We start from the raw sequence: 19715 nt of genomic DNA on the forward strand, positions 1-19715 counted from the left end.
CCTCCCCTGAAGAGCTTTACCACAAACCTTAATAGAAATGGAAATTGTAGAAAACCAGCCTGTACCAGACCTCAAGCAACCTAATTTATGGTTGGGCTGGAGGGCAGGATCACCTTTACCCATACCATTCCCGTCAGCCTGGTCTTAAAGCCTCTGGTGCTGGACAGTCACAGCCTCCCCAAGGCAGCCTGGGCAGGAGGGTGCTTTTTTGGGAGGATCCACATCCTGCTGCTGGTGGCCAGCGCTGCACACAGGCATATTTTGGCGCAATTAAGGCAAACCTGCAGGACTGTGGTCTCCAATGGAAGCCACAGCAGGGAGGACGCGGCCTTGGAGACAGCGCTGCAAAAGGATGTCCTGGGAGAAAAGCACAGCCTACGAGGGAAAGCACAGGACTGGCCTCGATAGATTGGAGACAGGGAAAAACATGAACCACTCTTAACACTCCGGGTGGGTGGGAGGCCAACGAGCCTCCAGGAGCCACCAGAGCGGCTGTTGCGGCATATCTTGATCTCTTCAGACATGAATCCTGGTCACAAAGCGGGGGGGGTAAAAATAACCCAAGGCTTGTTTGTTTCAGCATTTTTATTAAACAGTGCTCCACTCCGCAGTTGTACCCGGGCCCCGACAGTCCCCTCAGCAGTGTACGTGATGCTGCCGTGACACCAGGCTGCACGAGCCATCTCCTTTACAGCAGCAGTCCCAGGAGAAACCCAGGCTCAGAGCAGTGTCCCTACACTGCCATCGCACCAAGCTGGGAGGCAACTTACAGCAGGCCTCATGTACTACAGGATCCCACCCCCAAACTGTTTGATTAGCCAAATCCTGCTCTCAAGGCTGTGCTTCCTCCTTTCCAGTCACCCCCCTGTGGTGTTTAGGCCCTGTGAATGATAGGGGATGACCACTGCCGAGTCTGCACGAGGCTTCTGACGGGGATGCCCTGCCCAAAGCCGATGAGCTGCTCTGCGCTTCAGGCTGTCTTCTGATGAACTTCCAGAAACACGGGATGGCAGCAGGAGGCTGGGCTTTGAGGAAGAAGGCAGCCTTCCAGGAATGGTTTCTACGCTTTGCTGGAGCAGCCCATCCGGGAGGTTCTTGAGGTGGCTAGGCTGCCTAGCCTTCAGGCACACGTGAGCTACCTGTCTTAGCGTGCCAGGCTTGGTCCTCCTGCTTCACTATGGCTGGCGCAGGAGTGCACTGGCTTGGAGGTTGCCTGCGCTGCCCGCCTGCTCTTAGGTGGCCTGAGGCTCTCACAAACCGGCCCTTAAAAGATCAAAACCCGCCTCCCCTCTTGTGCAGGCTGAGAGCTGCCCTCAAGCAGCACAAAGCGGTACGCCTGCGTCAGTAACTTTCACTGCGCTCAGTGTTTAGCTCATGCGCGGTGCTAAGAAAGTGGTTTACAGGGTCAGGTCCCTAATGGCTGTGAATTAGTGTAGCATCAGCTAAGGACGGAAAAGCAGATTTACCCCTTGCAAATATCTGGTCTGCTTGACAGGTCAAAGTTATTTAACCTAGGGGAGGTTTATCCAGTTGAGTACGTGTGGGGTTGTATATCAAACTACAATAAGCAGTAACAAGGCAAACAAGTGTCTCAAATTATGCAGGTTCAGGAAAGCTTATAAAACAAAGCACATAAACAATGTCTATACAGGTAATAGGTTAAACACTGACAGAACTCAGTGGAATACACTTCTTTTCCCATGCTGCTGCTGGTGGGCCTGGTACCAGCTAACACCTACAATATTCATATACAATTTTAAATAAAGACTGCAAAATAAACTTTCAAAGCTAAACAGAAGAGATCACACCAGCAAGCATGCTTAGCTCACTTTTAGATTGGAGTTTTCCATTAAATGATCAAGGGACTTTTGCAAGGTTTAGTGTAAGATGGCAAATAAGCATAAAAGCTAGTGGATTATTTGTCTGTCACTGGAAAAATGGACAAGAGAGCTATACATAGCCTTTGCCTTTAAAGCAGACAGGTGGAAATTCAGGACAAGGCTTTGGCATGTCAGTTCCAGCTGTGCCACTTGCAATCTGATATTAAAAAAAACATATATAAAGACTCCACAGTCCATCGCATTTGCGTCATGTGGAGCAGCGCAGCTACTGAACTGCCTACTCCCTGGGTGCCCAGAAAGAAAAGACTTAAAAGCAACTTGCAGGGCAATAGTTTGTTTTTCATCTTTTGTTTTCCAAAGGCAATTAAATTCCTGCAACTGTTTATCAGCACAAAAAAAAAAAAAATTAAATGGCCAAAGTTACATTCAATAGAAAACTTTCTCCCAGGAAATGGGATACAGAAAATAACAAGAAACTCTATAGCCAGCAAAATACTGTACATTTTCTCCCTGCTCCCACCTGCAGCCGTGCGTTTTTAAGAGACACCAGCAACATTTGCATTCTGTCTTTTAAACTGAAACAATGCAATGAGATGACTAGAAATATTAGAGAACTCGGCATGCCCTCAGGAGGACGGATTTATGTTCAGTTAGGTGAACGACGAGTTTGGAAGAAGGAGAAAGCAGCTTCGAACTGCTTTTCCAAGTGCGGAAGGATTCAGGCAGGAAACTGCCAAGCTCAGATTTAGAGTTCAAATGCGGGGAACTTGGCCTTGGTTGGTACCAGCAGGTCAGCAAGAAAGTAAATCGTTCCAGCCATTCCTGAGGAAAAGAAAACACAATGTGCTTCAGAGAGATTCCCTTTGGGCACCCATTTTATCAATTATCGAGGGGGGGAATAAGTCATGAAGACAGAAGAAAGGAAAACGTTTTCAGAAGGACCTAAATAATCTCCAAGATCTGAACCCAGGTTTCCCAAGCAACTTAGGTACTTTAGTGGGGAAAGCATTTTAAAGTTAATCAAATGTTGAAAAGCATCTGGGAAAACATGATGGGTCTTCCCCCCTCCAGCTCCCTCCCTTCTGCTTTACCTGTCCACAGGTTTAACACTGAATATCTGTGCAAAACTTTGGACCCTGTGACGTTGCTGCCTCAGGTCCTCACTGATGTAACTGCCCTCGTTCCGTGGCCTGCAGCAAAGCTAGGGAGATTTACGTTAGCTGAGGAACCGGCTCTTTCAGCAATACCTGCTGATGGCAGATTTTGGGGCAGCCGTTAGCAGGAGCCACAAAGTGCCATAGGAGCCAACAAGGCCTACAAAAGCAGCCCCGTTTGTTCCTCACTCACCCTTGGAATGGAACTGGAAAGCCCATGAAGGACTTTAATCCTTAAAAGTGCACAGAAAAGAGACTGTCTGAGAAGCCAGGCTACAAATTACCCTAAGGTAGACTGTGGCCTGTACCCATTAAAGAATTCCCCTTGAGACCTGTGTGCAGAATCTGTGTGGGAGGCCCAAGAGGACAAGATGCTCCAGCTAAGACATTAGCCTGTGCTACAAGAAGACTGCTTCTGGGAAAGGGTAAAACCAGCGAATACAATTTCCTTCCCATCCTCTACACTGAGTTTTGCAAAGACTTCAGTGGAGCGTGTATTCGGTTTTCCTTGGTGCTGGACTGGCTCAGATCCAGGAGCAAAACACAAGCATAGAGATGGAGGTTACCTTCAAAGAGAGAGAATGGCGTGTCTGGAGTCCGGCACCCATGTTGACCGTAGCTTAAACACCACTCTGCAAACTGAGAAAAGAGGAACAAAAAGTGTTCAAATTTTGTTAAAGATGGATCTTAAAAAAAAAGGCACCACCCTCATCCTCACGTTATCCCTTGCAGAGCAAGGCTTCTGCAGGATATTCCTTCTGTACAGGCTGTCAGACAGTGACTGCGCTGCTGAGGGACTATTCTGGTGGAGCTGGTCAGATCTAGCTGCATCTCTGCCACACTAGAAATTAGGTTTCAAAGGCAAAGATGGAGACGTAAAAGGCAGAAGTGAATAATCCCCTCTCCTTTCCTTACACAGGCTCTCACCTTGCAGGCCCTGTACAGGTATTTTGTGTTCTGCGTGAGGTTGTACAGTGCTAGGAAGCCGTAAGCATTGCCAGCTGTCCCGTGGCACAGCCCATAGCCTTTCTTCAGTAACCCGTGCTGCCAGATCACTTCTGCACACTGCAGGGCGTCGTTTAGGTACTGCTGTTCCCCAAAGACCTGCAGAGAGAAGAAATATTCCCTCTTGCCGAGGCAATTTCCTCCAAAGAGCATCCCTGTGTGAGTGGGGAGGCTTGGGTTAATTAGTTTCTCTCCTACTGAAGTTTTAATGCTGTGACTTTGCCGTCTGCTTTAAAGGAGGATGTTTTTGATACGATGAATAGGGCTGTAGGACCATTACTTCACAGGCAACTACTTGTCACCATCAGTCACCTGCAACAGGACACCCCACACAGCTGATGGGTATTTTCAGAAATAATTTTTTAAAAGACTGATTTCTGTTTCGGTCAGTGGTCCCTGTGGGGCAACTTCACTGTAACAAGCCATCCTACTCTCAGGCAGGGGGGTCTCAACAGAGTCTTCTCCATGATGAGTTCCACATTTAGGGGTCCCCAAAGGGGATTTCTGGTACCTTGTAGGCCTGGAGAAGCATGTAGATAACACCTGGTGCCCCGTGGCACCAGTGGACAAGTAGGTCTCTGTTGTCATCGATGCATGGCGGGTAGTTGCCAGATGGGAACTTGAGCTGGCAGACGTAGTCCACGCTGGGTTTGACTGTGTTGTGCAGTTTTACTTGGCTCACTCCAAGGCCAGGCTGAGAGAGAGAAAGCGTTAAATCAGGGAGAATTACCCTTCTGTCTCTCCCTAAGAGGCCCAAGATCTGCCTGAAAGGCAGAAACAAAGCCAACTATGGCCATGTTCCCTCTTGCTCCTTGGAAATCAAGTAATTTCTTTGGTCATTTCACACATCACAAATACCCACTTGGCCCCAGGCTGCTCTGCCCTTCGGCAGGGACTTATTTCCAGTCATACCCTTGCATCCCCAGAAACAAAGGCTGCTCCTAGGGTGCCACCCGGCCCTCTAAGCAAGAAGGCTTGCTGCTTCTTTTCCTGAAGATGAGTAGGAATAGTTTCAGGTACCCAGAGCTGGAGTAAAGAGATAAACTGTATAAGAACAGTGTTAAGGATGAATGCCAGGAATGATTCCTAGCACCTAGAGCATCTCAGCTCTGAGCTGCTGGGCCAGCCCAGCTGGTGGGCTTTGATGCTGCATTTTCACAGATGTTTCTGGGTAATTGCAAGGGGGTGACTTCACCGCTGACCTCAGGCAGAAGCAAGGGAGTGGCTTCAGTGTCCTCTTCCAATGACACTGCCCCACATGAAATGTGTGCAGTTCTGACTTCCCACGGCAGACTGCAATGAGCACTCTCATCTAAGGATCACACTGTTCCCAGGTTGATAACTTGAAAATTAAAAATCAATACTTGTGCTGTAAAACCATTAGAGATAAAAGTCCAATGTTCTTCTCTCCATATTTTCCTTGTTTGCTTCCCCCGAGGCTTTTTGTGCATCATGCTTGGCTGATCCAGGCTCCCTGTACTTCGTACAGCAGAGAAGCCTGAAGCCCATGCAGTATTTTATGGGAGACTTACACTTAGAATTCTTTAAAACACCAGCTTGGGAACAAGCTTAGGGACTCAATGCAAATTTGGGCTTACGGCACACCGCTGTCTTCCCAGCTGTTCTGTACTCCTGGGCAATAATCACTTTGCATCCTCCAAATCTCCTTCTGCTTAAAAAACATCAGCCACCCCTTCCTCTCTGAGTCACGTAACAGGGTTATATTCACAGGAATTCCGCTTATCCTGTATATGGGCTTGAACTTCGAGGCTGCTGAAGGAAAACTCAAATACTTGAAACCTGGTGGCTTTTTTTCCACCTGCTGTGAGGATTGCATTAGTAATAAAGGCATTTCCCACTTTCCTACTACGAACACAATCTCTTTCACCATGCTTTTCTTACAGAGATTCTCATTCTGTAATAATCCGAGATTGCTCCAAGTACCCACCTCAAAAAATGCAGGCAGCCCACAGATACAAACAAATGGGAATACTTTATAAGCAATTAACACCAGAGGGGGAAGCTCAGACCCAGCTGACCTACAGGGCTTCATTATGTGAAACTGCTGGTATAATGCAGGCCACGTTTCCCTACCGATCGCCATGGAGGTGGGAAATTCAATCTCAGAGATTTAGAGAAAACCTTTAGAAGTAGGGATGTGTGATCAAAACCAGGAGTCAGTCCATCAGACGAAGGATCTTGCCCAGTTTGACATCACCAAGAGGCAATTCAAGTGCTCCTCCTTGTTCAAAGAAACATGAAACAGCTGCTAAAGGCCCCTCCCCTCCAGTGCCTCTTACCTGCATGAGATAGTAATAAATCCCAGCCAAGCCATGGGCTGCCCCTACGTAGTACTCCTGGTACCACTCATACATCAGTGGGCTCTTTGATGTAAAGTTCCTCCTTTTGGCCAAGCTCTCTCCCGAGGCTACAACGGCTTCACAGACCTGTGATGGGAACAGATGCAGGTGAGGGAAATGCTGCTGTCTTTAGATGTAGCACAGTGAGTATCCTGGCACAGAACAAGAGAGTTGTTTTTTCTGCCAAAGCAGAGGGAGGAGTGTGGGTGAGGGAGTGAAATGTATGCCAATTCAGTACTGCCTATGGATTTATATGGATGGTGGGAGGGTGTGTGGTGCTTTGACCCTTTGGAAGAAGGGCAGCAGAGATACCATGATGTGGTTTCTCCCTTGTTGCCAGAGTTCTCTACATCTAGCATTGATTTTTACCCGCCCAAAGATCAGCTGCATGGGAAGAGACAGCTAACAAATCAGCAGAAGCCACAGTACCTGCTGAATGTGACTTTGAGGGATCTTTTCCTTTCCGAAGTGCTTGTTCACAAATATCAGCGCATAGAGATAGCCCATGCGCCCATACAGCAGTTCATCTGGCACTCGTGGGTCAAGCTTGTGCAGATGGAGCAAACTACAAAGAAAAATTCACATGGGGGAGATTAGAGGACACTCAAAGCCATGTAACCAAGCAGTGAGACCGGAGCTCAAAAACATGGTTTGTTCTTTCATGCTGCCCACATGAAAGATGTCAGGCCAGGGTCTCCGGGTCTCAGCCTTCCAGCTATGCAAGGTGCAGAATCCCTCTTTCCCTTCTGCTTTTTGCTTGGGTTGTTGCTTTAGTCTGCTCAGCTCTTTACAATGCAGTTGTACGATGTGCTTGTTTTTTAGAGCACCAGCTCTGGGGAAGCTGCTTGTGGGGAAACCTGGGCTATAGGAAATGGTCAGCATAAAGTTGCTGACTGCTCAGGAAAGGCTGCCCACCATTACCTCCCTGTGATGCTGTTGGCAAGGCAGACCCTCTGCCAAAAATGACTATTCTCAAACAAAACTGGTATGTGTTTAATTTGCCTGCTCAAGGAATGCTAGAAAGTCAAACTAGTGCTGATGGTATGTGTAAAAATCTCACCCCTTATGCTCAAAAGTCCTGAAAGAAAAGCCCCTTTCTCTCCATGCCTGCAAGTGGCCAGGGCTACACTGTCAGTGGAAAAAGAGGTGCCTCCATGAGCTAAAATCTAGGTCAGAGGTGGGGAGAAGCAGCTGGAAATGTTGTTTAACATCAAGCCTCTGCGGCACACGTAAGGAATCTTTTCTAGGGAGAGCTGAGCAGTAGTGAGGACAGCTCAGCGGAGTGTGCGTGCTGTGGGCTGTCTGTCCTGCAATCCCACGCTGACTGCCCGGCTGGCACCAGGCTTTAGCCCACAAGTGCAGAGCGAGAGGTCTGCTGGAGTCAGATATTTTCTTTGCCATTTTTCTATTATCGTGTTGCAAAGTTGGTGATATTCCTGTAGTGCTAACAGAGACTGGCAGCTCTTCACACTGGTGCTCTATAGCCCAATTCACTCCCGATGCAATTTTTCCTTTGTTTTTCCTCTCATCACATTTCCAACAAGGCTGGATGTCCTTCCCTGTCAGAGCGGCAGGCAGGGGTATGACTCGTTTTGGCCTTGTTTTTCTGTTCACCCCTGAGACAGCAATCTGAAAAATGCCATCACTTTTAAAATACCAGCGTAAGTGGCTTCATGGCTGTATCCTCAGCTGCTTCCTCCTGTGGCTGCAACAGAGGGGGGGCTAAGAAACCAGCCAGGAGAGCTGTGTGTGCGCAGGGCTTCCCTGTCACAGCGGCGCGAGGAGCAGGAAAGGTGCCTTGGCAGCCTTTGCTCCTGGGCAGAACAATGCGTTGCAGAGGAAAGAAGCAACCAGACGTCCAGAGTACCCTTGGAGCAGGGAGAGGATGCTGGGCTGTGACTCCCCGCAGCAGGAAACTTTCCCTTGGCACTGGACTCAAAGTGAGCAGGGATACTGAAGGAGAAAGGAGAGAGCAGTGTCTCAAGGTGGATCGGCCCCGTCTCCTCATGTACCACTTGAGATGTGCATTGCTCCATGGGGCAGATTTCTCGCAGATTAAACCCAAGAGACAGACTTCACATCCAAGGCTAGGAGTAAGCAGGGGTCCCTCTCTCAGCTGCATGGGCTGAAAGGAAAGCCCTGCTGCCTCCTCACGTCCCCTGTCCCCAAGTCCAAGGAAGACAGATGAAGAGGAGGTTTTCCAAGGAAGAAAAGAGTGTTTTGACAGACGGACTCTGCCCAGCAGCAGGCTGGCCAGAAGAGATGCTGGCTGGTGATGTTGTTCAGCTCTGAGATGTCAGGAAAATGTTGGGTGCAATAGAAGGAATGGATGGGTGGATAAACAGTAATACCCACAGCAGGGATCTTCTGAGGTCTGGATGTGAAATCTTCTTTTTGTGGGGAAATCTGGAGCAGCTGGAGCTACTATTCTTGCTCCTTAAGCATTACTACTTCTACCTCTAGCTGCTTTCCCAGCAGGGATGATCAGGGGAGGAAGCCTGCCAGCGGTTTCTGTTGTTTTCGACATGTGGGGCAGGGCTGCATGGTATGCCTGCAGCAAGAGATGCCTGGGGATGCTGCCGGACTGATTGCATGCAGAATGCATTTCTCAGGTGCGAGGGGGTAAATCAAGGTCCCTGAAAGGAAGAGCCACTCCTGCTCACACATCAGCCTATTACCTCAACTGTCAAAAATCAGTAGTTTCTGGACAGAGGGAAAGCGAGGCAGCTGTAGAGCAAGATGGGATTTTTGTATGCCACTGGCTCTAAAAGCAAACCTTTGACCTTCTGAATTGGTGGGAGATGGCAGGGAAAAGAGGACTCCTGGAACACTGCTCAGATTTTCACAGGCTCTTGGAAAATGGGCTGCCCTGAAACGTTAGTCTCTCTGGAGCATAAAAGCACATTTGTTGGTCATGAACTCATTTAGGTAAGACCAAGGAGCTAAGAAAAAGCAAGCTTCTGTCTCTTACACTGCAGGTAAAACCTGGCTGATGGATTCTCTCCTTGGGCTCTGTGAAGATGAGGCGTTTTAAAAGACAGAGAACAAAATGGAGAGAGGCCCTCCTTCTCCACAGCTGTAATAGAAGTGCACTTTCTATGCACTTGCACTGCATAACTTAGCAACTGTTCTGTAAATAAACAGCATACCCAAAACCCACTTAAGAGCGTCGATTAAGGGAGCTATTTCTCAAAGAAATATTCTCTTTTTAAAGGTAGCATGGTCAGGGTAACTGCTTTGGGAATTGGTGGCAGGGTAAGGACAGCATAACTGTTCCTTCGAGAAAGCCACATTTTATCTCCTCTCAGATGTATGAAGAAACCAATTTCCAAGGCTCTGCCTTTATTATGCCATTAGATGGCAGTGCAGAATTAATCATGAGTTTCCATTCTGCCACAAAACTGTAGGCAGAACAGGAGGGACATGGGAAGGGGAGAGCTACAGCAAGAAAACACGAATTAGGGATTTTTCACAACTTGGGGCTTATACATTGACGACAACTGGCCAGTACCGTTTGACAGATTAATTCCCTTTTTGTTAGCAAATATATTAATCATGGTGAGATTCACCACTTTGGCACAGTATTAAGCAAAACCTAAACCACAGATTATTTCAAGAATAAAGAAGAGAGTTCTGTCCTCTGACTGACCGTATCCACATAAACCAGAAGCTATTCTTAGTTAAGGGAGTGGGAACATGGTGTCCAAACCATACAGGCACCTCTGATTCCCACCCATGGCTTTTTTAATTGGTATTATGCATCACTTACTCATGGCTGTTTAAGGGCACTCAGTGTTGTTCTGAAGCGTCAGGGGTTTTGTCTTGTTTTTGTGCTGACCACGCGTAAATGGAAACTCTTTACAGGGCTGTTTCTCACCTTCTCAAAACTGATCTCCCTTAAGCAAGAAGAGCTTGCAACTGCATCTCCTTAACTTTTTTCCTTCCTCTGCCGCGTGCTGATTTCACTGTAGGACTGCTTGTTTGTCCTTTTCTTGTCTTAAGTACCCAACAAAAATACATTTGGAAACAGTTGAGGAAAGGCAAGAAATAGAAATAAATGACTCATAACCAGCTGCATTCAGCAGTTGAAAGGGATGCCGTCAATCTTAGGTTTAAGTCAAAGTCAACTAACAAACAGAAAGTGGAAGTGAGTAACAAAATTAATCTAATAAGCCTGCCACATTTCTCCTTTTCATCAAAATGGCTATAAAGCTAAATTTAAGGTTCTGAAAAAATACCAAACCTCACCTTCCGGGTTTTTTTTTAGTTTTGGCATTTTTTTCTTCCTGTGTTTATTGGAACTATTTTTAAGATGGCAATACCAGCTGAACAATGTCCTTGCTCTGTAGACTGCCAGACAAGCACGTTTGTCCTTAAGCTAGCTCTTTCCCCAGGGCAGAACAAGTTTGCGCTGCCTTGCGATGTTACTGGATTATCTCTCATGTAAGACTGCAACAAAATGTATTCAGGCTTGGCGGAGAGTACCCGGTACAAGCCCAGACCAGCTCTATGAGCAAGAGAAACATAAGGTCAAAGACATGACCAAGCATTTTACCGAGTGATGCAGTCTTCTGACTGCTTCTGGTTCTGCAGTTTGTGGTAGACGACAGCAGCCACTGCCAGGGGCCCGGCATCGCCGCACAGGAAAGTGATGGATCGTCTTGTCAGACACTTTAGGCTCTTCTTCACGTACTCGTGGGCCACCTGAAGGTAGGCTGGGTCTCCATACACATCATACAGGTGCAAATACAGCAAAGCAATGCCTGCAAAAGGAACATAAAGGTTGCACCCACCAGAAAAGTTTACCCTTCCCGCTACATGCCCTGGCTGTTTTAACGAACCTAAAAGCCTGGCCCTCAGCCCTCATCTAGGGCATAAGACAGGCTTCTCAGGCTCATCCAGGGGCATAAGCCATAGCTGCAGCATCCACAGCTTCTTTTCCTGCTTTGTGACCTCCTTGTACCTGATGCTGCTTGTGAGTGGACTGCAGGTTAAGACAAACAGCAGTGTCTGACCCCGGAGGCCCTGGAGGACAGCAGAGCTTCTGATACACGGGTTACATACAGTTTTAGCAGCGAGGAGCAAAAGATGAGACCTAGACAAACCCACCTAAATCTATCAACTGTACCGGGGACTCTTGCTAAACAGTGGAGGAAAAAGAGAATTCATCTCTGGGCAAGATGGTACTTGTGGCAGAGCAGTGCGGAGTTGTTACTCTATCTCAATTATTTTTTCCCATGCCAGGAGGTAAAGACCTGGGTCATTTATAGCTTGGATTGGATTTTAAAAAAAGTGACACGTCATCAGCACTGAGAAGCAGCACCTTTAGGACATCCTACTTGGCTCTTTTTTTTTTTCTATTTTGTTTTTTTCCTCCCACTGGGAAGCACCAGCAAGGTTGTTACAGCTCCCTGGACATCACCTCCTGCTACTGAACAGGACCCAAGCCCTATACCAAGGACTGGTGCATCCAAGAAAAGAAAGGAGCTGCCCGACTCTCCTCTGCAGCACATCATTCATGAGATCAGCCCTTGTCTGAAACATAAACAGCTACCTGGAATGCTGGAAAAGGCTGCATGGTCCTCCCTGGAGGTTTTCCATGGGCTAGCCAGCTACAGAAAGAACTCCACTACTGAGAAGTCACATCAATTGCTGTCCTTTGCCTCTGTCTGCCCTGTCTTCATCCAGCTCTTGAAGCTTTTAGTAGGTAACTCAGGAGTCCTCAGTAAGTCTGTGTCTGAAAGGTCTGCCACATTTGAACCATCCTTCTGATCTGGAAGGCATCCTCAAACATGCACTGAAGAAAGCTACTGGCCTACATCACTTTGAGAAAAGCTTATTTCTCCCTTTACCAGTAAGAAGACTCAGGTCCTGTGTTTAAGCCTAAATTAATGGAGCCAATCTCTGCAGATTTTGATGTGGTAAGGTAAGGCGGGGCAAGAATGCTGCAAAATTACTTTCCATGGTACTGAGGACAATTTTAAATTTAGATCGTTTTCTCATTTTGCATGGGTAATCTCCAAAGCTTCGTGCTACAGACAATTCAATTCCACATGTATATTAAGGGCAAATTTCCATTTCCTGCTGAAGCTAATAACCTTGTCCTCTCTCTAAGCAGTCCAGCGTTAGTATTTCCAGAGAGCGCTCAGATGCACAGTACCATCCCTCAAGTCTTACATAAGGATGTGGATATGAAGCCCTTCTTTAAAGGGGAACCCTCCTCTTCCAGCTGGCAAATGTCAGGTGACGCTCCTTGATTTATTTAGCACCTAGCACAGCTTCTAGACTTTAATAGGCCTGATAGCTATCTGAGCACAACTTGCACTCTTGACTTATCTGCTTTAATATACAACCTTTTGCTTTGTAAGTAGCTTCTATTCCCAATGCCATCATACCACCCTAATTATGTACATAACTACCATGCTAAGACCACTGCTAGGATTGAATTTGTAGAAAGTAAATGTCTCAGCATTGTTTTCCTCCGACTTTTTTGCCTCTCCGCTTGTAAAACATTTCTCGCCCCCTTTCCTCCCAGGCCTAAGCATCTTTGGAAAAGACTCCAAAAAATCATTGACCTATACTAAAGGATGGAAGGGATGAGTTGCTTTCCCAAATCATTAATTTTTACGTTTTCTTTAAAACCCAAAGGCCTTACAAACTGAATCTAAAGCCAACTTTCTCAACTCCTTCCTCAAGGAATTCATACTCCCAAGCTGATCAGAAGGGCACAATGCAGTGCTGCCTTCAGCCCGCTGCTTGCTCTGTTGCTATCTGTGAGCCCAAAAGTAGGGAAGGCCAGCAGAGGAGGGCAGGCCCATGCATAAAGAGACAAAGTTTACAGATGTATGTAGAGGGATCCAACATGCAGTCACCTGGGTGCGGAATATCCTATATTGACCTGTGTGCCAAGATGTAGGCAGTGCAGTTTGGAGACGAGAGTTTCCACCTGATGAACTTGGCTCAGCTAGGCAGTGTTGCTCTGCAGAAGCTATTCCACAGCTCTGCCTCCCTCCCTCTCCAATAATTCCTTCCTCACCCCAACTGACCAGGTAGGGTTTGCTGACTGACTGGGTGTTTGTTTGGCATGCTTTAAGCGCTATACAACATGGCATCATCAGTCAAGTGGGGCTAGGTAAGCAGTGGATCTGCTCCATTTCTGTGTGCCCTGGAGGTCTGTGTTCAGTGTCCCAGATAGAAATGTGACCTATTTCTGTGACCTCCGAGACTCCTGACTGATTCCAGCAGAACTGCCGTGCCGTGCCTGCCTGTGGCCTGCTACTGCCAAAGACGCGTGGGCTTTGTTCTATTTATTGGTTACTATTTCACCGCCTTCTCTGTAGTTTCTCCAGACTTCAAAGTCTTTTGCTCCTTGCAGCGTAAGACCTGCTGCATAGCCACATGTGATGGAGAATGCTTCAGACATCACTTGATGGTGCAGGACCGGAGTGAACACAGGTGCTACTGACAGCATATCCTTTAGCAGGGCTCTGATGACTGAAACTGCCACCTCTGGTGTGCAGGAAGCCAATCCACTGGAGCGTTAATGCCAGAGATGCTTGCTCACTGCAGGGAATCAGGAGGCAAAAATAAATTCTGCATGTCTCTCACAAAGCCTGTTTATTTAACATCTTCAGTAGGACAGTAAACAACATCTCTCTCCTCTTGCCATCCTGTATGAGCAGCATTGTAGATGCAGAGGGGTGCTTTGCATTAGAGATTTCTTTTGAGGGGGGCAGAGAAGGAGACTTAAATGTACATAGTAGAAATGGAATTGTTTACACCAGCTGCGCCAGTTGGCTAGTGCTGATGGCCCTGACTTTAGCAACCATTGCTTTCAACAGAGCAGACGTCGCTGGAGATACCAGACAAGTTCTTGCTCGAGAGCTAAAGCACTGCAGCAGGCTAAAAGAATATCTCATCCATATGACATTCTGTTCATCAAAGAGAAGTAAAGCTGTGCCTCAACTTCCCTGCAAGTTTAAACTTGTTCTTTATGTTGGATCGCACTACCATTGCAAACAGTTCTGCTGGTGGAAGGAACAGCAGTAGTGAGACAAAGCTTCCCCTTCACGCGGAATAGAGTGGATAAAAGTGAGACGAAGCACTGCTTGGTGTCAGCTCCACTGCAGTCCCCCTGCTGACAGCACCAGCAGGGATGCCCATTAGACTGTTCCGAACATGCCTCCTTCTCCACCAGGAGCTGAGCTGCAATGTGGTCCTTTCACAAAGGAACTAGGTTGCCATGAGAGGAGATTTCTTGACCTAATTTGGACCAGTTCCAAACCTGCCATCTACAGTAATAAAGAGATCTTGCACTGACCCAGGGAAGTAAGTCAGCCAGCACCTTCAAAGCAGGATGTCAAACACAGGGGGAAGAAGTGGAAACCTATCTCTGCACATAGTGATGAAGCCTGACAGTTTCTAGTGAGAAACCTGCTGTCATTTTAATGAGTCAGGCATGGGGTAAAAGTTACAGAAGGGGTAGCATAGCTTTACTGCCCAGCTCAAAGGATAATAAGCAACTTTTCTGGTGCAGATGCATGGGATGTTATCTTGCACTCACAAATGCATGCCAAAGCCATGCTGAATGGGACAGTGAGACATCCTCTCCAGAGGGCTGCATCATCCCATGTTCAGAACTGTCTGGGGAGCCACAGGTGCATTTTACTACAGCTTGCCTTCCTAGTGCCTTCTGGGACATGGGCATTTCTCAGGAGCCTCAGCTTCTCCAGCCTTAAAACCTGGGCAACAAAGCTTCTTTTGTAAAACTTTCTACAAAAGAAGCTTTCCCCTCCCAAAAAAACCAGCCCAGCCCAAACCAAAACTACCCATTACCCCATCACAGAATCCTACAACAGGTTAGGTTAGAAGGGATCCATGAAGGTGGTCTGATCCAACCCTCTGAAAGTAAGGCCAACTTTGAATTTACATCCCATTGCTCTGAGCGGAGATTTCACAAAAACTACCCACCAAGCACTCGGCAGAAATGTGGTTTATGTGGGTGACACAAGGCACTATGCTCTCTCACCAAATGCAGCCTAACTGCCTCTTATTCTGTAGGGGTTATCTGAGGATTTCTGTTTTTCTGAACAGAACTCTCTTAAGGAGATGTAACTTCTCTGGGTTCTGAGGTTAAAACTAAGATACTGCACTAAAGTGAATGAAAGGTGTTTTTCCAGAAGCTTTCCTGAACTGGTACGGTCAGAATTTCGATCCGTTCTTAAGTGGCTTTTCTTTCATCTGGCATGTCTTTTGAAGAGTCCTTTCAAAAGGCAACCCAGCCCTGCTCCTCGTCTCCACTCGCCAACAGGCCAGGCAGAAGCTGTGGGTGAGCCAGGCCAGCTCGCCTCACCGGTCTCTTTCAGAGGCCCTCGAGCGCTGAAAGCCACAACTATCACCTTGCTAGAGAAGGGAATGTGCGCATGGGAAACAAATTCCAAAGGCACTGCCATAGTGTGGAGGAAGGGGAATGTCTCCCATATATGCTGTTTCAGGTGGCAGATCACCTCATCATCTTGGAAGGACACAACAGTCCAGCAGGCGCCAGACTCAGGAGCTTCCTAGCTTCTGCAGTCAGCTAAGAGGTGACAGGAGCGAAGTCAGTCTCCCTCCATTCCCCTTCCACCGCCTGTACTCCCAGTTGAGGTAGTCTTTGGAGCAAGGCCTCTTGCACTATGAGAAATACCAACACACACGTACATACTCTTTGCCATCCTCATGCTAATCTGTTTGCAAATGGATGAGGCAGTTGTACTGCTGCCAGAATTTGAACTGCTTCTGATTCAGAAATAGCTTACGGCAGTTTACCTTCCCTCAGTCAACACTTTGATACCACTGAAACAAATTAAGACCACAAAAGCTCTTACAGCAGTCTAGCTAAACTGATTAAAAGACAAAACAGAACAGAACACAACAGGCGAGTCTGGTCTATACCCAGGCACACACCAGGTGTTGCCTACAGGGCCCTGATCTCTATGGGGAACGGAATGAAAGAGTTACACGCCGATTCAAATGTGTTTTGAGGGCATTCAGCCGTACGCTGGATAATCTTGATCCAAAGTGTGTTTTCACTGCCTCTGAGCTGAAAATGTAAGTCTTTCCCTGCCTCTGCTTCAGCTTCACGTGCCAAGAAGCCGTGGCTTCCCTGGCACAAATGCAGTCTGGGGGAAGAGGGCTCTGTCAAGTGTGTTGGGAAGGAAACAGGCACCCAAGTAAAATGCCAGCATATGCTGTGTATTACTGGGTGTAATGTAGTACACTCAAGTATGTTACATTTCACGCAGAGTTTGTGCTAAGAGAGCCACATTTCAAATCTCTCTTATTAGCGGCCACAAGAGTGCGGGTTGATTTCAGACTGCTGGGCAATGATTTACATGAGAAGATACTCAACAAGCCTTTTCTACACAAGCAATTACAGGAAAAAGCTGCTGTCTTGGCCCAATTAATTTTGTCTCTGGAAACCAGCACTGAATAAATTAATATAGCTAGGATTGGAAAAGAAGGGAGGGTGACAAAGATACAGTGTAGTATCTGCAAACTTCACTTCACTGGCTGCGACCTGCAGGAAATCTGTCTGTGGGTTTTTTCTAACCCTATTTGCCAAAGTGAGAAGGTTGTGTGCCCAATGAGGAATGATCCCTGGGAGGAAAAGAGAAGAATCCCTCTTGAGAAACTCCCTTCCAAATAAAAACGAGCTGAAATCCTACCAGAGCTCTCAACCACTGTTTCACAACTGCCGTCACTTTCCAACACGGAGCTCCTTAAGGCCACCCTAAGGAAGGGAACACGGTCTCCGGGGAAAGGTGTTTACCTTCTCCCCGCAGACTTTCGGAGTACTCCTAACACCAGCTAACTGTCCTCCTGCTTGATTTCCTGAATTATTCTGGCCAGAGGTAGACTCTACCATCATGCCAAGTAGCACCCTCATGACTGAAGACCATCTTTACGTATGGAGTGCTTTTCATCTGAGGGGACGTCAGAGCAGGCTCACACGGACTGGAAGATTGAACCTGTCTCCCAAGGTGAAATCAGCCAGCACTGAACAAAAATGCATAAATTCACAAGGAGCAGCAGCAGCGCGCTGCCAGGCAGCAACTGAAGAAATCAATGTTCTCCCACGCTGGAATTTAATACTGGCATCCTAGCATTTCTCATGAAATGCTCTAGAGTACTCTCAGTGCCTGTCTACCTTACTAAAATTTTTAAGTAGGCATTTCTGGCATTGCTGTCATCAAGCTGCAACGTTAGTTTAGCACTAACACAATGAACACCATTCTCCCAAGCAAACTGTTGGCATCAAGTTCCATAGTATCTAAGCACAAGCCAGCCACACCCAGATTATAATACAGAAAATTGCCATTTAGGATTGCAGCGTATTGCCAAAAAAAAGCCATAGCAGCAAAGAACGTTGCAGCAAGCATGAGATTAATTGCAATTACCCCAGGGTCCCTCCCTAGAGCCTGGCACCGTGCAGAAGGCGGTGGCAGGAAAGCTGACAAAGCACACAGCAGTAGCCAAGGATGAGGCGGCAGAGAAAGGTGTGTCCTCCCTGGCTCCAGGGGGTAGGAATAGGGAGGGGAAGGCAGGGCATGCTCCCAAGGGAAAAAAAACACGTTGAAAATGCAGAACAGGAGAAAGACAAGCTCCTGGAAGCTTTGCACAGAAGAGTTAGTGTGAGAAAGGCTTCCATCCTTCGTTATACTCACATTTGCATTTCTGCTCCTTCCAGCAGGTACTGGAGCAGAACTAGCCCTGGCTAAGTGGAGGGGCACTACCTGGGGAACAGGAATGGAGCAACCTGCCAATCAGACAATGTCAAAAGATAAAACTCAGCCCAAACGGAAAAGACGGACATTATTCCAGGCCCTAAGCTCAGCGCTGGCACTCTGCAAGAACTCCTTGCAGGTAAATGACCTATCGCGCATCTGCCCACTTCACAGAGCGGTGATTGACTTGTCACCATCCCCACCGTGGCCAAATTTGGAGCCAGTCCCTTCGACGGTTCCCCATGTTTGCTCTCAAGCAGGTGCTGGCTTTCTCTGTTGCATAGGTTTGGCACTATTAACCAAGAGAAGACCCAATCCTGCCCTGCAACGCCATGGTCTTCCCTCTGCAGCTTGAAACGTGCTCCAAAAACGGGGAGTCCCGAGAAAGCCCCTTGTTTTAACGGATTAAAACACACGCAAGAAGGACTGTTTCTGACATGGGTCTACTGTGATCATTCAAACAGCCAAAACCACCCACGGTCTGCCTTGGCCTGCCCTAGAAGGCTGCTTCGGAGAGCTCCTGCTCCGTCGATCCGAGCGGCCGCCCTACCTGCCCAGCCAGTGTACGTGGTGCAGTCCTGCGGGTCGGCAGACTTGAGGCCCCTCTCCGTCTGCTGGAGCAGCTCCCTGATTTTGTTATTCAGCCGCTGCGTGAATTCGGGGGTCAACTGTGGAGGGGGGGGAAAAAAAAAAAAACCAAAACACCAAACGTCAAGGAAACACTGGCAGGTGGATGGGGTCTTGGTAAGCTGGAGGTACCCGGAGGGAGCACAACCAGGGAACCGGGTGTGTTTTAACCTGACAGCTCTCTGCTAGAAACCCTGGGGTACCTCAGGACCAGGCTGGGCTCCCGGCTGCCCAGCTTGGCTTCGCGGCCGGGGCGGGAGCGGGCCCTTCCCGGGGACGGACGCCGCGCAGGCGCGGCGTCCGTCCCCGGGAAGGGCCCGCTCCCGCCCCGGCCGCCTCACCCCGAGCCCACTCACCCTCCCGGCGGCGTCGAAGTAGCCGGTGGCCAAGGACTTGTCGTAGTCCGCGTAGGGGTTAGGAAGCGCCCGCTGCGCCATCATGGTTCCGCCGTGCCTGCTTCGCTCCGCCGCGATCCGCCCCCGCTCCGCCCCGGAAGGCGGCGGGGTGTCGGCGTAAGTCCCGCCGCTGCTCTCCTTCCCTTCGCACCGCCGCGCTGAGGCGCCGGTTGGGGCCGCCATCGTGCGGCTTCAGGGGCTCTGGAGGGTTTAGGGAGCCCTGAGGGAGGGGTTAAAGGCCTCTTGCAGCTGGCTCCGTGGGGTTTAGGGAGCCCTGTGGGGTTTAGGGGCCCATTGCTGCTGACCCTGTGGGGTTTAGGGGCCCATTGCAGCTGGCCCTGTGGGGTTTAGGGAGCCCTGTGGGGTTTAGGGGCCCATTGCAGCTGGCTCTGCGGGGTTTAGGGAGCCCTGTGGGGTTTAGAGGCCCATTGCTGCTGAGCCTGTGGGGTTTAGGGGCCCATTGCAGCTGGCCCTGTGGGGTTTAGGGAGCCCTGTGGGGTTTAGGGGCCCATTGCAGCTGGCTCTGTGGGGTTTAGGGAGCCCTGTGGGGTTTAGGGGCCCATTGCAG

At 48.5% G+C, this 19715-nt stretch overlaps 1 protein-coding gene across 1 annotated transcript; it reads right to left on the bottom strand.

Annotated features, from left to right (window-relative positions):
• Positions 1 to 1546: 1546 nt before the first annotated feature.
• On the bottom strand, positions 1547 to 19253 carry LANCL1 (LanC like glutathione S-transferase 1). Its single transcript, XM_075153732.1, has 9 exons — positions 19109 to 19253; positions 18676 to 18793; positions 10916 to 11123; positions 6790 to 6925; positions 6301 to 6447; positions 4512 to 4694; positions 3923 to 4099; positions 3562 to 3634; positions 1547 to 2663 (listed from the first exon to the last, which is right to left on the bottom strand). Exons 1-9 carry the CDS (start codon positions 19190 to 19192, stop codon positions 2587 to 2589), a joined length of 1203 nt encoding a protein of 400 aa, XP_075009833.1. The 5' UTR covers positions 19193 to 19253; the 3' UTR covers positions 1547 to 2586.
• Positions 19254 to 19715: the final 462 nt, after the last annotated feature.

This window comes from Calonectris borealis, chromosome 6, assembly GCF_964195595.1.
Source record: "Calonectris borealis chromosome 6, bCalBor7.hap1.2, whole genome shotgun sequence".
Classification (NCBI taxonomy): domain Eukaryota; kingdom Metazoa; phylum Chordata; class Aves; order Procellariiformes; family Procellariidae; genus Calonectris; species Calonectris borealis.

Coding starts and splice junctions, on each gene's coding strand:
- LANCL1 (XM_075153732.1), bottom strand. CDS start 19,192: ATGATGGCGCAGCGGGCGCTTCCTAACCCCTACGCGGACTACGACAAG. Junction 11,124..18,675: donor CACGTACACTGGCTGGGCAG/GTAGGGCGGCCG, acceptor TTCCTTTTGCAG/GCATTGCTTTGCTGTATTTG. Junction 3,635..3,922: donor ACCTGTACAGGGCCTGCAAG/GTGAGAGCCTGT, acceptor CTCTTTTCTCAG/TTTGCAGAGTGGTGTTTAAG.